Below are 17,819 nucleotides of genomic sequence, written 5' to 3' on the forward strand. Positions count from 1 at the left end.
AGCAGATTTAAAACAAAAAAAGGAAGTACTTCTTCACACAACGCACAGACAAGCTGTGGCACTTGTTGCCAGGGGCTGTTGTGAAGGTCAAAACTAGCTAACACAACTAACTGTCTTCAAAAAAGAACTAAATAAGTTCCTGGAAGATGGGTCTTTCCATGGCTATTAGCCAAGATGGTCAAGGCTGCAACCCCATGCTCTGGGTTTTCCTAGCCTCTGATTTCCAGAAGCTGGGAGCAAACAGGGGATGGATCGCTTGATGATTGCTTGGTCTGTTCGTTCCCTCTGAAATACCTGGCATTAGCCACTGTTGAAGGACAGGATACCTGGTTAGCTAGACCATTGGTCTGACCCAGGGTGGCTGTTCTTATGTAGTGTATTAAAAACTGTGGTCAAATTACAAGCTATAATTATATTATAAGGGGTTTCCTTGTCCTCCTTGAGGGAAGTATGCAATCTGAATCTTGTGCAGTAAGTCTACAAAGAGCCAACCTAGCGCCAGCAGGTGGGTTGTGCCTGTCTGCCTTAGGGATCAGCCTGCTTTCTTCTCTTTGTGTTTTTGGTTCCTGTGCTGAATTCTAAGAAATCTAGTGCTATCTTGCAACCTTCCAGAAAGATTTGTTTATATTTTTATCTAACTTCTGTGTATAATGTGAAAATAACATCTCACTCTCTAAATAGGCAAGAGTCCTAAAGGTTGGGAAAAAGAAAGTGTTGTTCCTATTTCATAGTGGGAAATTGGGGCAAAAAGAGGATAAGTGCCTTGCCCAAAGTCAGACAAGAATTGATTCTAGGTTTCTTGATATGCAGTCTAGTGTCAACCATGAAACCAGTGCAGTGTTAACCACAAAATTATACTTCCTGCTAGAGGACTCCTCTAATAACTCAGTTGTGAAAGTAACTGTGATAGTAAACTCATGACCATGATCGATGTAAATACTTAGATGAAATGAAATAAAAGAATCAATGAGGATGTATATAAGTAGCGAAGAGACTTTTGTAAGCATTAGATAGAAAATAAGAATTCCTCCTTCTGAGGAGGAGACCTGGATAACTAGGGAGAAGTGATACCACTTACTATTAAACTAAGAACAGCTAAGATTTCTGACTCATGATTAAAGTTATGATTTAGACACGGAGGTCATGGCAGTCACGGATTCTGCAACTTTACTGGACCTCTGTGAATACTTCAGCTGTCAGCCACTGAAGCGGTGGCTGGAGCCATGGCTGGGGCTGGAGCCGGGGCTATGATCCCCAGATGGCCCCATGGCGGGGGCCGCTGCTGGAGCTGTGCACCTCTGGCCCCTGGTGGGGACTGCAGCTGGGGATGTGTGCCTCTGCCACGGCTTGTACGGTTATTTTTAGTAAAAGTCAGAGGCTCTGTGAATTTTTGTTTGTTTGCCTCTGATCTGTTTGTGACTTTTACTAAAAATAACCGTGACAAAATCTTAGCCTTGCTCAGGATCCATTTTCCATATGCCAACTTTTGTTGTGTGTAGGGTGGTTGTAAAATGTGTCTCAGTCTAGTCATCTGGCCTCTTTTTATTCACTAAAGGCTTGTCACCAGTGACCATGGAGCTTTCACACCAGCTACAATGGTGAGTCATTAGAACTCAACACCGGCCTATTCAGAGTGAAACTCCTTGGGCCAATGGGTTTGCTGAAGCTGAAAGAAGATTCCTCCTGCCCTTCAGACAAGAGGAGGAAGTAAGGGAGAGTGGAAATTCCCCAAGAAGGACCAAGGGACAGAAGTGACAAGGCAAGAGATTATAAAAAGACTCACAGGGAGAAGGTGCAAAGTGCCATTAACCCAAATGTCACTGCGGTGTTTTCTGACCAAGTGCATTCCTATTGCATGGATTGAATTCAAGCTGCCGTGGAGTCAGCATTAAACATGACTAGCAGCAAATGTTAGTGTTTTGGCAACTCTCACATTTACAGTTGTCACTTTAAATATATTTAACACATGTTAAAACACAACTAAAAGTCAAGAGTAGACCTAACCCTTCTGGGGCAGCTGGCTTCCCCAGAGCACTCCCCTCCATGCAGAGGGGGGCTCTTGCCCTTGTGGTCTGACACAACAATGTCAGAGCCAGCTTGCCATGGAGTCACAAAGCTTCCTTTCTCTTTCTTTAGTTGTGTGGTATCTGCTGCTCATTCCAGGCCTCAAGAACAACTTGGTTCCACCAACCATATGTTTTATACCTCCAGAGTCTGCATTGGAGTCCAGGAACTGTTCCTATCTCAGGGCCTCTGGGAACACACTCTGGGTGCAGTTCTTATGTCTGGCACCCTGTCCTGTGGGTGATGGGCAGCACGGTCACAGCTCTGTCTCTGGAACCACTGCGGAGACCTTAGAGTCTCTTCCTTGCTTAGCCTTCTGGTTTACCTCTTCAAGGGGCTACATGCTAGGGGCAACATAAAATGCACAGACATTTTGCACAGGATTTAACTCACAACTGCTCTTTCTTTACTAGCACAAGAAATACAGAGAGCTATACAAAAATAATAAACCCTACATGCATTTCCCTGCCTCAGTTTCCTCACCACTTCAAGGCATACTTTGGCTGACAGAAGTCAGGGTCCTCTGGCGCCATCCAGGGTCTTTCCATTTCAGTGCATGGCTTGGGTTCTAAAACATGGAGTCTTCTCCCCAACTTTGTCTGCTCTGCCCTTGGCCGGTCCTCCCCTTTCCTCCTCCTGCTCAAACTTCCGGTGTGATTCTCTGCACCTTCCCCCTGTGAGTCTTTCTATAATCTCTTGCCTTGTCACTTCTGTCCCTTGGTCCTTACTTCCTCCTCATGCCTGAAGGGAGGGAGGAATCTTCATCTAGCTTCAGCAAACCCAGTGGCCCAAGGAATTTCACTCTGTATAGGCCAGTGTTGAGTTCTAATGACCCTCCATTGTAGCTGGTGTGAAAGTTACATGGTTATTGGTGACAAGCTTTTACTGAATATATGTAGACAGTGAGGCATTCGTGATACAGCAGTTTTTACAGCAACAGCTTCATCATATTTATCAGAATTTATAAGGTTTCCAAGATCATAGCACAGGGGCAGGGCTGCATGTAAACATAGGAATTGCCACATGAGATTCTGGCAAGCTCCATCAAGTGCTGGCCTCAGTTACTGGCTCTTCACGGGTACTGCCAGAAAACCCTCTCCCACTTCACCATAGACACCTCAGAACTGTTTTTTCAAAAGCTCCATAAATCTTTCTTGATGAGCAAGGACCCAGCACTGAACGTTCATCCTCACCTCCATTTAGAGGTGTTTGAAATTACATGGGTTTGACCTCTTTTCTCTCACAATCCCATTGGGCTCCCAGAAGCCAGTGTTTCAGGGAGCTGTGCTGGGTGAATATCTAACGTCCGGTGCAACTACAATAGTGTATTACAGAATTGGTATGGACATGGGGCAAAACTGGATTCACCACATTGTAGGTGCTTACTGTAACCGATGTGACAAATACAAGTAAATCTTGAGACTATTGTGTAGTAGTAAGAGAGCCTGAGACATAAGTCCTTGTATTAAAGGCCTGGTATGAGGCAGGACCTGCTTACAGAATCTAGCAAGAACAGGGCTAATATTGCAGGAATACATATTTTTAAGAAGTGCTAAGCACAAAGTACTTATTCAAACACATTCTGATATCAAGTGGTACCAGAACATCCCAATATCAAGGATGGTACAAAAACATTTCCCAAGGATAACAGGAACACAGACACCTTTTAAGAGATAAGGTCAGGATGACAGTATGTAATAGAAATGTTTTGATTGAATCAATATGTACAAGGTGATGGGTGATAACTAACCACGTCAGGGGACAGTAACTGTCAGAGGCAGTATGTAATTTGTTTGTATTAGAGTATAAAGATTTATTTTAGAGGGAGTACCTGGCCTGGTGCCTTCGTACCCTAATGGATCTTGTGGTCATTGGGCAGTTTGCTCAAGGTCTGCTGTGTTGGCTGTCTGCACAGAGCTGGGGTAGCACATAGGGAGAACACACATACTCAGCCGAACATCTAACAACTTATTGTATTTAACTTTATGAATGTTAATGAATTGTTGTGGGCTAAGGATTGCATTCTACTCCATGGGGGAGCGTTATCACAGCTCCTTCAGGAACTGAAAACAGTGGTGGCTAATTACTGCAGTCCTTGGGAGCGCAAACTGCTCAGCGAAGTATCTCCCCCAGTGTAGTTTGCATATAGTTCAAGCCAGGTTTTCAAGAGATGCAGGAGACCAAAAACAAACATGAGGTAAAAAGAGCAAGCTTGATATGACAGAGAGGCCTTCTTTTTGATTTAACAAATGGACATGATGTTTTGCCTAAGGGAGGACCCCACCCTGGTGAAGGTTGGAAAGACTGGAACCTACCAGGGTCCCCATAGGATAGATGGATGACTTCTGGTACATTTAGTGGGTATTTAGACCATTGTATTGTTTTTTATATTTTTTTCTGGGTGCTTTTGTTCCTTAAATATATGTACTCTGCTTTGGAAGAGCTGTTCAGTCACTGGTAAACCACTGTCATTGTCCCTGGAGAAAAAGTGAAAATGACAGGGGCTGAACGCTAGTCAGCTCTGCGTGGGGTAATTGCAGTGAGATGCAGCGTAGCTGTAGCCTAAACCTCCTGTCAGGAAGGAGAGGGATGGCTAGCGGCCTGAGATCTCCGAGGGGATTCCTTGAGATGACTGTAGAGGGGGGTCAAAGATGCAGTTACGCTGAAACTTACATTTCTGCAATCCTAAAGGCTCAGCTATGAGTGGCTCAGATCTCTAGTGTAGACATAGCTTCTCTCAGAACCCACATGGCTTCCTGGCACAGATGTAGTTACTCTGGGAAGGATCCCAGCGAAAGGGTGATAATTGAATTCTTCTTGCCCTGAATTAAAACACATACACAAAAATCTAAAGTGTGATGCTAACCCTGGTCTACGCAGCTTGTGGAAGTGGGTCTATTTGCCCAAATAAACTATGTCAAGGGGGCCAGCAATATCCTCAGTGATGTTCTGGGTGGAAGAAAAGTATTTTCTCAACTGTGCCCCCATATCCTTGAACTTTCAGGTACATACATTAGGGGTGGGGGGGACGCGGGGGAGGTTTGAAATGTAAAGGCTATAAACCCTTCCCCCTGCTGTTGTTGTTTAGTATATTCTACATACCCAGATGCTTTAGTCTGTCTCAATTACTTTCACTGATAGTATTAGACAATTACTAGAAATCCATATTTTTCCCAGCATCGAGCTTAACTTTTGGTTTTAAATCCTTCGTCTTATATCTTGCTGCCTGCTCTGACCTTGTCTCAATAGCAAATTGAGACTGGTCTGTCTGTTCCCTGGCTCGCCTGAATTGGCACTGCAGGTCTAACAGTGCCCCCTGAGTAACTGTCATTAGAAGAGCCACTTCAGCACAGCCAGCAACTGCAGATTTCACCAGCTGCAGAGACTACGTAGCGCTAGGAGGATAGAAAAGGAGGACTTGTGGCACCTTAGAGACTAACCAATTTATCTGAGCATGGGCTTTCGTGAGCTACAGCTCACTTCATCGGGTGCATACCGTGGAAACTGCAGCGACTTTATATACACACAGAGATCATGAAACAATACCTCCTCCCACCCCACTGTCCTGCTGGTAATAGCTTATCTAAAGTGATCATCAGGTTGGGCCATTTCCAGCACAAATCCAGGTTTTCTCACCCTCCACCCCCCCACACACAAACTCACTCTCCTGCTGGTAATAGCCCATCCAAAGTGACAACTCTCTTCACAATGTGCATGATAATCAAGGTGGGCCATTTCCTGCACAAATCCAGGTTCTCTCACCCCCTCACCCCTCTCCAAAAACCTCACACACAAACTCACTCTCCTGCTGGTAATAGCTTATCCAAAGTGACCACTCTCCCTACAATGTGCATGATAATCAAGGTGGGCCATTTCCAGCACAAATCCAGGTTTTCTCATCACCCCACCCCCATACACACACAAACTCACTCTCCTGCTGGTAATAGCTCATCCAAAGTGACCACTCTCCCTACAATGTGCATGGTAATCCAGGTGAGCCATTTCCAGCACAAATCCAGGCTTTCTCACCCCCCCCCTTTTTTTTTCCCCCCCGGGGACACACACACACACACAAACTCACTCTCCTGCTGGCAATAGCTCATCCAAACTGACCACTCTCCAAGTTTAAATCAAAGTTAAACCAGAACATCTGGGGGGGGGGGTAGGAAAAAACAAGAGGAAATAGGCTACCTTGCATAATGACTTAGCCACTCCCAGTCTCTATTTAAGCCTAAATTAATAGTATCCAATTTGCAAATGAATTCCAATTCAGCAGTTTCTCGCTGGAGTCTGGATTTGAAGTTTTTTTGTTTTAAGATAGCGACTTTCATGTCTGTGATTGCGTGACCAGAGAGATTGAAGTATTCTCCGACTGGTTTATGAATAATTCTTGACATCTGATTTGTGTCCATTTATTCTTTTACGTAGAGACTGTCCAGTTTGACCAATGTAAATGGAGTAACAGTTGGTGGTACATTCATTTAGGCCTCATTGACTCTGAGGGGGCTCTGTGCAGCTACAGGGATCTCTTCATGTGGATGAACCCGCAGGAGCCAGGGTATGCATGCATGCACGCACATATGTATATAGTTTTCAAAGCAGCCACACGATGCAGTTTTCTTCCAGTGAAGGGTGTGGTTTAGAGTAGATGCCTTTAGTAGGTGGTATGAGGAAAATCTCTCCCAGAAAACCTTATGGAAAAACTTCCACCCGCTTCCCCCCTTCTCTCCCCCCCCCCCCCCCAAATCAGCATCACACAGACAAGAGCTGTATTAACAAGGAGAACATTCAGTCACATTTTATCTCAGTTACAGAAGAGAGACTAGATTGGAATAATGGGGACAGGAGCGCATATATAGTGAGGGTTGTCAAAACTTGGTTTTTTATTTGTTCATATAATTTTGATGGATCTTTGTTTTAAGCACTTTTTTTATTTGTATCTAAATTTTCACAGTTGCAGGAAATTATGGGCTGGATGGATTAGACAAGGAGAGGCCAGGATAATTATTTAATGAAGTAGATGCTGTGATTCAACAAGATAAAGCTTTATAACTGTTACAACACAAATTGTCAACAACACATGTCAAAATACACAAAGTATGGTTCTTTTTTCTTTCTTTGCTTATCTGTAAACTTTATCAATGGAACTATGTTTTCCATCAGTTTGTGCCTCTAGAGCAGGGGTAGGCAACCTATGGCATGCAAACTGATTTTCCGTGGCACTCACACTGCCTGGGTCCTGGCCACCGATCGGGTGGGGGGGCTCTGCATTTTAATTTAATTTTAAATGAAGCTTCTTAAACATTTTTAAAACCTTATTTACTGTACATACAACAACAGTTTAGTTGTCTATTATAGATTTATAGAAAGAGACCTTCTAAAAACCTTAAAATGTATTACTGGCACACAAACCCTTAAATTAGAATAAACAAATGAAGACTCGGCACACCACTTCTGCAAGGTTGCTGACCCCTGCTCTAGAGTGATGGTGATATTTACTAACATTTGCCAATAAAAATCTAATCGTTCCATGCCTATACATGTTTAGTACATGTTTCCTCACAAAATACACCATGGACCTGCCATTCAGAGGGGGTGTGCACTCCAGCTGAAGTGAATAGGATCGGAGGACGCCCAGCACCTTTGGTGATCAGGCCCTATATATCTTCTTCACAAGGCAGTGTTGGCAACTCTTTTGTTTTTATAAAAGCCCTCGGAGGGCTGGTTTTCCTGGGTCTCCCCTATACTGAAGTCCAGTGATCTACCCAAGAAGCTCAGCTTTCATTTAAAAATAGAAGTTTCGAGTCCACGTCTTGTGGAAAAGCTGGAAAATAGGGAGCTTTAGTGGCCAGGAGGCAATTTTTTTTAATAAAATTCATTATTTTTTAAAAGTCCTGGGCCAGTTGGGGGCCTGACTCGGCGGGCCCGGCCACACTGAGAGGCGGGGAGTCACGCAGACACGCGACCAAAGCACGGACTGGGGAGTCAGGCAGGTGTGGGATTTTGGGGGGGCAAAGCAGGGGGGAGGCCGAAACGGGTCGCAGGCACGAGGGAGGGGCCAGAGACAGGCCGACGCTGAGGGGGGGCAGACAGACGGGCACCCAGGCACGGGGGAGACGCCCACAGCTGCCCCAGGGCAGGACACGGACACCTGCTTGGCTGGACAGCAGGCAAGCGCGGAGCCCCCCTCGGGCCGGAAGTGGACCGAGCCCTTTCTGCGGCGGACAGCAGCGCACACGCCCTATCTTCCCTCACGGAGGGCGGAAATGGCCGCGGCGCGCGCCAATCTGTGCCCGGGCGGGCGCGCCGAGCCGGCACTCGGCGCCCGCCGCACTTTGCGGCCTCGGCGCGGCCGGCGGGTTGGTGAGCGGAGCAGGCCCCGCCCCTTTCTCCTGAGCCGCCGCCGCCGCGTCGCGCCGCCGCCGCCGGGGGAGGATGAGGAGCGCGGGGCGGCGCTGCCGAGGGACTCGAGCCGCAGCCGCGCTCCAGTGACCGACCGAGCGACCCGCCCGCCTGCGCGGAGGAGCCGGGCGAGGCCGGAGCGGCGCCCCCACTGCCCTGGGGCGGGTGATCGCGGCGGTTGGATGCCCGGTGCCTAGCGGGGACCCCCGGCCCGGCTCCCCCGGGGCAGAGACCCGCGCCCGCCATGGGATGCTGCAGCTCGGCCGCACACGTGAGCGGGACCCCCCCCCCCCGCACAGAGCTCCCCCCCCCCCGCACTGCTCCCCCGTGTGGGGACCCGGCCCTCCCCCGTGCGGGGACTTGGGGGACACGGGCCCCCCCGTACGGCGCCACCTTCTTCCCAGATCCCCCCTTGCAAGGCGCTCCCCCACCCTTCCCCCCCCGCGGGTTGCGGGGCGCCCCTCCCCTCCCGGTGCCCCCCATCCCGGATTGCCGGGCGCCCCCCATTCCCTCTCCTCTCGGGGACCCAGGCGACCCTCCTCCACGCGGTGCCCCCCATCTCCTCACCCACTGGGACCTAGCCCCCCGATACGGCACCCCTTTCCCCATGGTGCCCCAGCTCACAGGACACCCCCGTCCCTGTTGCCCTGCTTCACACCCCGCCGGCTCGCCCCCTGGGTGGGCGGAAGGTGAGGATTGGGGGACACAACTTCATCACCTTGGGAGTAGCGCCATCTGTTCTGAATAACTTCTCCTTTTTCGCTTCCTAGGGCAGGGCTCTCCTCTGGGCAGAGCATCCCCACCCCTGACCCCACTCTGCACTGGGCCTGGCCAGCCATCAGGTTCCCCAGCAGCCAGGGGAAGGGCTCCAGTCAGGCTGCAGGGCCAGGTCCTCTCCCCATAGCCTCACTAAGCCCTGTAGCTTCTTTCCTCACTCTGCCCCAGTTTGGTCTTTTTTGCCCTTGCTGCCTCTTTCTTCCTCCCCAGGGTGGTGCTGCCAGTCTCCTAGATGGGAGCCACAATGAATAGCTCCACCCCATGCTCCAGTTTGCAGCTCTGTCTCCCATTTTAACATTCCCTTTGAGCACAATGCTCAGCGTAATAACATGTTTCCAGGGTAGAAATGTTGCTATGTCCTACATAAACACGGGTACCAAACTATAGCCTTACTTTTCCACAGCCCTGCATCTCTCCCCTCTTTAAAACTACATTCAATTAATAGATTTTAAAATCATGATTACATGGGGCAATTGCGATACTTTAGTTGAAGTGCTAATAACTCTAGTCTTCCTATGCCTTTGGTATTTCCCATCAGCAGGCAAAAATCTGACCTGCTAGATGTTAGGTCATTGATTGTAGGGTTTTACAGCTACTGCCCCTGTTTGAAGGCAACATGAATGGTAGTGTGGGTGGCTCCCAAGCACTGTAGTCATAAATGTAAATTTCCTTGGTGATTTCATCTGTCTCGAGTTGACAGTCACAAAAGGGGAAGGTGTGTGTGTCTGAATATCCATTTCTTCTGCTCCTAATGACTCATCAATGGTATGAACTGAGTGTTCGTGTCCTGCCACATTCAGACAGCTTTCTTACTAGGACTCTAAAAACACTGCTCGGAGCTTTCCAGTTGCACTAGGCTTCCCCTTTTCCAAACTGCTTTCATAACTATTTCACAGGCTCTCCTTTGCATTTTTCTTAGCCGTGGATCAAATCATCCATTCAGCATCTAGTCTGTGTACCTGGCATCATTATTACCCTCTTTGTTCTGTTCAAAATCAAAAAGGTTATCTATGTATCACCTTGGAGACCTTTCATGAAGAAGGAGAAGTAGAGAATAACTAATTGTTTCATGCTTGGTACAGTTATAGGTTTGCACTGTTTAAATTTTCCAGCTGGACTTGTATTTGTAAATCAGGGTTCAGGAGACTGTTAATACTATTCTGTTGAATCTTTCAACTGGATTTCCTTATGACTGGCAAGTTGTGTGGTAAATGAGTTTTGTGTGTCCTTTTATATTCATAAAAATCTCAAGAACAGTTGACTCTCAAATTCCTTAACCAGGGTCCTGGTGGATCTTTTCAGATAATCCAAAAGAAAGTGTCTGAATATTTTAGCAGCTGCTGTTTTACTTAATCTGTTGGTTGTTGGGTAGGATACTAGAAATTTAGTGGTGCCTCTGTCTCTACCACCCTACCTCAATACTTAGTGCCGGTTTGGGTTCCTCTTTTCTCTTTCCTGCTGCTTCTGTAAATCATTCCTGCATTTCTACTCCATCTCCTTGTTTGAGCAAAGCTCCATCAGACTCTCTTGCTACTCCATGTTGCTGTCATCTACTGCCCCTTGACTCTTCCCCAGCCTGCTTTCTCTCAGATTTGACATGTAACTCCTTTTTCCTCTCATCACAACCTCCCACACTTATTCTTGGTGACTTCAACTTCTGAGTTGATGTCTCATTGGATTCATTAACTACACAAATCCTTGCCTTCACTCATTTGATCTTCAGCAGTGGATCAAATCATCCATTCAGTAGAAAAGCTGGTCACTTGACACTGACTTCACCAGCTATCTCTTCATCTCTGAGCTCTCATTATGCAAGTTCCCTCTTTCTAATAGCCACTTCATCTCTTTTAACGTAGATCACTTGCCCCCTTCCTCAGGCTCCACCTGTGCCTGATGTGACTTCCGTCCCTTTCAAGATGTCCATGCTCTCCCTCCAGCATTGACTTTGCTCTTCCACCATTTGTTTCCTCTGCTCCTGGTTCTATGCAGACACATCTCTGGAGAGAGTTCCTTGGCCACGTGGACTTATTTCATTGCAGTGTTTCTTTCTTCTTCTTCAGCTCTGCCATCTTTCTGGTCAAACAGTCATGCATTTCATAATCCCTTTTGCTTATATGCAGTCTTTGACTGTGTCCTTAAACACTCCTCTCTCTATGCCATATCCCTCTCCATACAGGAATTTGCTGACTTCAAAGGCTAAATTGATAAAATCCTTACCTTCATTTCACCTTTCTCTACTCAACACCTGTCATAAATATAAAGGGAAGGGTAACCACCTCTCTGTATACAGTGCTATAAAATCCCTCCTGGCCAGAGGCAACATCCTGTTACCTGTAAAGGGTTAAGAAGCTCAGCTAACCTGGCTGGCACCTGACCCAAATGACCAATAAGGGAACAAGATACTTTCAAATCTTGGCGGCGGGGGGAAGGCTTTGGTTTGTGCCCTTTGTTTACTGTGTTTCCTCTCTCTTGGGACAGAGAGAGGCCAGACAGAAATCCATCTTCTCCAACCCATTCTAATCCAAGTCTCCAATATTGCAACCAGTATGGGTAAGCCAGGCAAGGTGGATTAGTTTATCTTTTGTTTTATGTGAATTTTCCCTGTGTTAAGAGGGAGGTTTATTCCTGTTTTCTGTAACTTTAAGGTTTTTCCCAGAGGGGGATCCTCTGTGTTTTGAATCTGAATACCCTGTAAAGTATTTTCCATCCTGATTTTACAGAGGTGATTCCTTTACCTTTTCTTTAATTAAAATTCTTCTTTTAAGAACCTGATTGATTTTACATTGTTCTTAAGATCCAAGGATTCGGGTCTGTGTTCACTTGTACAAATTGGTGAGGATTATTATCAAGCCTTCCCCAGGAAAGGGGGTGTAGGTCTTGGGGGGATATTTTGGGGAAAGACGTCTCCAAGTGGGCTCTTTCCTTGTTCTTTGTTTAACACGCTTGGTGGTGGCAGCATACTGTTCAAGGCCAAGGCAAAGTTTGTACCTTGGGGAAGTTTTTAACCTAAGCTGATAAGAATAAACTTAGGGGGTCTTTCATGCGGGTCGCCACGTCTGTACCCTAGAGTTCAGAGTGGGGAAGGAACCCTGACAACACCCCTTTCTGTATGTGTTCTGTCAGCTCTCTCCATCTCCAGCTCGTCCATCTGCCCAGTATCCCAATCCTCTTAACCATCCTAGCCCCCTGCATTCTTTCCTTCAGTCCCTTGCTGTCCTCTTTCTTTTCCCTCCCAATACAATTATGGTCTAATCTCCTCTATCTTCAAAACTAACCATTAACCCCTGCTTGCCTCTCTACCGACACTACCTTCAAACTCATTGAATATGCAGTTTACAACAATTGCCTTGAATTCTCTCCTTCATCTTCATTCTAGATTCATAGAACTGGCAGGGACCTTGAGAGGTCATCTAGTCCAGTCCCTTGCACTTGTGGGAGGACTAATTATCTTAGAATCATAGAATATCAGGGTTGGAAGGGACCTCAGGAGGTCATCTAGTCCAACCCCCTGCCCAAAAGCAGGACCAATCCCCAACTAAATCATCCCAGCCAGGGCTTTGTCAAGCCTGACCTTAAAAACTTCTAAGGAAGGAGATTCCACCACCTCCCTAGGCAACGCATTCCAGTGTTTCACCACCCTCCTAGTGAAAAAGTTTTTCCTAATATCCAATCTAAACCTCCCCCACTGCAACTTGAGACCATTACTCCTTGTCCTGTCTTCTTCCACCACTGAGAATAGTCTAGAACCATCCTCTCTGGAACCACCTCTCAGGTAGTTGAAAGCAGCTATCAAATCCCCCCTCATTCTTCTCTTCCACAGACTAAACAATCCCAGTTCCCTCAGCCTCTCCTCATAACTCATGTGTTGCAGACCCCTAATCATTTTTGTTGCCCTTCGCTGGACTCTCTCCAATTTCTCCACATCCTTCTTGTAGTGTAGGGCCCAAAACTGGACACAGTACTCCAGATGAGCCCTCACCAATGTCGAATAGAGGGGAACGATCACGTCCCTCGATCTGCTGGCAAAGCCCCTACTTATACATCCCAAAATGCCATTGGCCTTCTTGGCAACAAGGGCACACTGCTGACTCATATCCAGCTTCTCGTCCACTGTCACCCCTAGGTCCTTTTCCGCAGAACTGCTGCCTAGCCATTCAGTCCCTAGTCTGTAGCTGTGCATTGGGTTCTTCCGTCCTAAGTGCAGGACCCTGCACTTATCCTTATTGAACCTCATCAGATTTCTTTTGGCCCAATCCTCCAGTTTGTCTAGGTCCCTCTGTATCCTATCCCTCCCCTCCAGCGTATCTACCACTCCTCCCAGTTTAGTATCATCCGTAAATTTGCTGAGAGTGCAATCCACACCATCCTCCAGATCATTTATGAAGATATTGAACAAAACCGGCCCCAGGACTGACCCCTGGGGCACTCCACTTGACACTGGCAGCCAACTAGACATGGAGCCATTGATCACTACCCGTTGAGCCCGACAATCTAGCCAACTTTCTACCCACCTTATAGTGCATTCATCCAGCCCGTACTTCTTTAACTTGCTGACAAGAATACTGTGGAAGACCGTGTCAAAAGCTTTGCTAAAGTCAAGATACAATACATCTACTGCTTTCCCTTCATCCACAGAACCAGTAATCTCATCATAGAAGGCGATTAGATTAGTCAGGCATGACCTTCCCTTGGTGAATCCATGCTGACTGTTCCTGATCACTTTCCTCTCATGTAAGTGCTTCAGGATTGATTCTTTGAGGACCTGCTCCATGATTTTTCCGGGGACTGAAGTGAGGCTGACTGGCCTGTAGTTCCTAGGATCCTCCTTCTTCCCTTTTTTAAAGATGGGCACTACATTAGCCTTTTTCCAGTCGTCTGGGACCTCCCCCGTTCGCCACGAGTTTTCAAAGACAATGGCCAATGGCTCTGCAATCACAGCCGCCAGTTCCTTTAGCACTCTCGGATGCAACTCGTCCGGCCCCATGGACTTGTGCATGTCCAGCTTTTCTAAATAGTCCCTAACCACCTCTTTCTCCACAGAGGGCTGGCCATCTATTCCCCATGTTGTGATGCCCAGCGCAGCAGTCTGGGAGCTGACCTTGTTCATGAAGACAGAGGCTAAAAAAGCATTGAGTACATTAGCTTTTTCCACATCCTCTGTCACTAGGTTGCCTCCCTCATTCATTAAGGGGCCCACACTTTCCTTGGCTTTCTTCTTGTTGCCAACATACCTGAAGAAACCCTTCTTGTTACTCTTAACATCTCTCGCTAGCTGCAGCTCCAGGTGCGATTTGGCCCTCCTGATTTCATTCCTACATGGCCGAGCAATATTTTTATACTCTTCCCTGGTCATATGTCCAACCTTCCATTTCTTGTAAGCTTTTTTATGTTTAATATCCGCTAGGATTTCACCATTAAGCCAAGCTGGTCGTCTGCCATATTTACTATTCTTTTGACACATCGGATTGGTTTGTCCCTGTAACCTCAACAGGGATTTCTTGACCATTCCTAACAGGTGTTTGTCTAACCTGCTCTTAAAAATCTCCAATGATGGAGATTCCACAACCTCCCTAGGCAATTTATTCCAGTGCTTAACCACCCTGACAGTTAGGAAGTTTTTCCTAATGTCTAACCTAAACCTCCCTTGCTGCAATTTAAGCCCATTGCTTCTTGTCCTAGCCTCAGAGGTTAAATAAAAAATTTTTCTTCCTCCTTTTTGTTACAACCTTTTACATACTTGAAAACTGTTACCTTGTCCTCTCTCGGTCTTCTCTTTTCCAGACTAAACAAACCCAATTTTTTCAATCTTCCCTTATAGTTCATGTTTTCTAGACTTCTGATAATTTCTGTCGCTCTTCTCGGGACTTTCTCTAGTTTGTCTATATCTTTCCTGAAATGTGGCGCCCAGAATTGGACACAGTACTCCACCTGAGGCCTAATCAGAGCAGAGTAGAGCAGAAGAATTACTTGTCGTGTCTTGCTTACAACACTCCTGCTAATACATCCCAGAATGATGTTCTCTTTTTTTGTAACAGCATCACACTGTTGACTCATATTTAGCTTGTGGTCCACGAAGGCCCCCAGATCCCTTTCCGCAGTAGTCCTTCCTAGGCAGTCATTTCCCATTTTGTACGTGTGCAACTGATTGTTCCTTCCTAAATGTAGTACACCTCTACCCCGATATAACACGAATTCGGATATAACGTGGTAAAGCAGCGCTCTGGCGGAGCGGGGCTGCATGCTCCGGTGGATCAAAGCAAGTTCGATATAATGCAGTTTCACCTATATTGTGGTAAGATTTTTTGGCTCCCGAGGGCAGCGTTCTATCGGGGTAGAGGAGTACTTTGCATTTGTCCTTATTGAATTTCGTCCTATTTACTTCAGATCATTTCTCCAGTTTGTCCAGATCATTTTGAATTTTAATCCTATCCTCCAAAGCACTTGCAGCTCCTCCCAGCTTGGTATCATCTGCAAAACTTTATAAGCGTTCTCTCTATGCCATTATCTAAATCATTGATGATGATATTGAACAGAACCGGACCCAGAACCGATCCCTGCGGGATCCCACTTGTTGTGCCCTTCCAGCATGACTGTGAACCACTAATAACTACTCTCTGGGAACAATTTTCCAACCAGTTATGTACCCACCTTATAATAGCTCCATCTACGTTGTATTTTCCAAGTTTGTTTATGAGACGGTCATGTGAGACAGTATCAAAAGTTTTACTAAAGTCAAGATATACCAAGTCTACCGCTCCCCACCCCCACCCCCCCCATCCGCAAGGCTTGTTCTTGTTGTCAAAGAAAGCTATCAGGTTGGTTTGACTCAATTTGTTTTTGACAAATCCATGCTGACTGTTACTTATCACCTTATTATCTTCTAGATGTTTGCAAATTGCTTAATTATTTGCTCTATTACCTTTCTGGGTACAGAAGTTAAGCTGACTGGTCTGTAATTCCCCAGGTTGTCCTTATTTCCCTTTTTTTATAGATGGGCACTATATTTGCCCTTTTCCAGTCTTCTGGAATCTCTCCTGTCTTCCATGACTTCTCAGAGATAATCGCTAATGTTTGAGATATCTCCTCAGTCAGCTCCTTCAGTATTCTAGGATGTATTTCATCAGGCCCTGGTGACCTCTTTAAGACCTCTAATATGTCCTAGTAATTTTTAAATTCTTCCAATCTAGCTTCCACTCTCTCTCCTCTGAAACTGCTAGCAGTTCTAAAGATCTGTTCCCGGCCAAGTCTCAAGACTTCTATTCCATTCCTACCCTCTTTGATAATATCAAAAGCAGCAGATGTCAATCATCCTGAGCACTCTCCCTGGAATTCTGCAGAACTGTCCTGTGATTGGTTTCAGAGTAGCAGCCGTGTTAGTCTGTATTCGCAAAAAGAAAAGGAGGACTTGTGGCACCTTAGGGACTAACCAGTTTATTTGAGCATAAGCTTTCGTGAGCTACAGCTCACTTCATCGGATGCATAAAGTCAAAAATACAGTGAGGAGATTTATATACACACAGACCATGAAAAAATGTGTGTTTATCATACACATTGTAAGGAGAGTGATAACTTAAGATGAGCTATTACCAGCAGGAGAGTGGGGTGCGGGGGAGAGAAAACCTTTTGAAGTGATAATCAAGGTGGGCCATTTCCAGCACATTTCCAGGAGTTAACAAGAACGACTGAGGAACAGTTTGGGGGGTGGGGGGGGAAGGAGGAATAAACAAGGGGAAATACTTTTACTTTGTATAATGACTCAACCGCTCCCAGTTTCTATTCAAGCGTAAGTTAATTGTATCCAATTTGCAAATAATTCCAATTCAGCAGTCTCTCGTTGGACTCTGTTTTTGAACTTTTTTTTGTTGAAGAATAGTCACTTTTAGGTCAGAAATCGAGTGACCAGAGAGATTGAAGTGTTCTCCAACTGGTTTATGAATGTTATAATTCTTGACATCTGATTTGTGTCCATTTATTCTTTTACGTAGAAACTGTCCAGTTTAACCAATGTACGTGGCAGAGGGGCATTGCTGGCACATGATGGCATATATCATCTGTCCTGTGATTATTCTCCTATCTCTCTGGTTGTTCTCTTCGTTCTGTCCTCCACCACTGTCTCTGGAATTACTTGTGAGCCCCTTCCTCTTTATTTATTTTTTTTACTTTACAGCTTGTTTTATCTCCTTTTATCTCAGTGGTTCTGAAACTTTTGTACTGATGACCCCTTTCACGCAGCAAACCTCTGAGTATACCCACATTATGAATTAAAAACACCTTTTTTTTATTTTTAAGACTATTATAAATGCTGGAGGTGAAGCGGCGTTTAGGGTGGAGGCTGACAGCTCACGACCTCCCACATAATAACCTCATGACCCCTTGAAGGGTCCCGACCCCCCGTTTGAGAACCCCTGCTCTATCTAATCCTGCACTACTGCATGCATCTCTGATATCATCTGTCCTTGCATGCCTCACCATCAGTTTAAGTTTAACATGACTAGTACTAAGCTCCTTCTGTTTTCTTTCACACCTTCTCAACTGCCCCTAGCTGTCTCTGTAGAAAACACCAACATCTTCCCTGT

At 46.1% G+C, this 17,819-nt stretch overlaps 1 protein-coding gene across 2 annotated transcripts in view; it reads left to right on the plus strand.

The window, feature by feature from the left end:
* The first annotated feature begins 8,510 nt into the window (after positions 1–8,510).
* SLC44A1 (solute carrier family 44 member 1) overlaps positions 8,511–17,819 on the plus strand; it is a 93,123-nt gene continuing 83,814 nt past the window's right edge. For both annotated transcript variants that reach the window (XM_077817929.1, XM_077817928.1), the window contains exon 1: positions 8,511–8,737. In XM_077817929.1, the coding sequence (XP_077674055.1) occupies positions 8,711–8,737 (27 nt within the window). In that variant the 5' untranslated portion in view covers positions 8,511–8,710. The remainder of the gene's footprint in view (positions 8,738–17,819) is intronic.

This window comes from Eretmochelys imbricata, chromosome 5, assembly GCF_965152235.1.
Source record: "Eretmochelys imbricata isolate rEreImb1 chromosome 5, rEreImb1.hap1, whole genome shotgun sequence".
NCBI classification, from domain to species: Eukaryota; Metazoa; Chordata; order Testudines; family Cheloniidae; genus Eretmochelys; species Eretmochelys imbricata.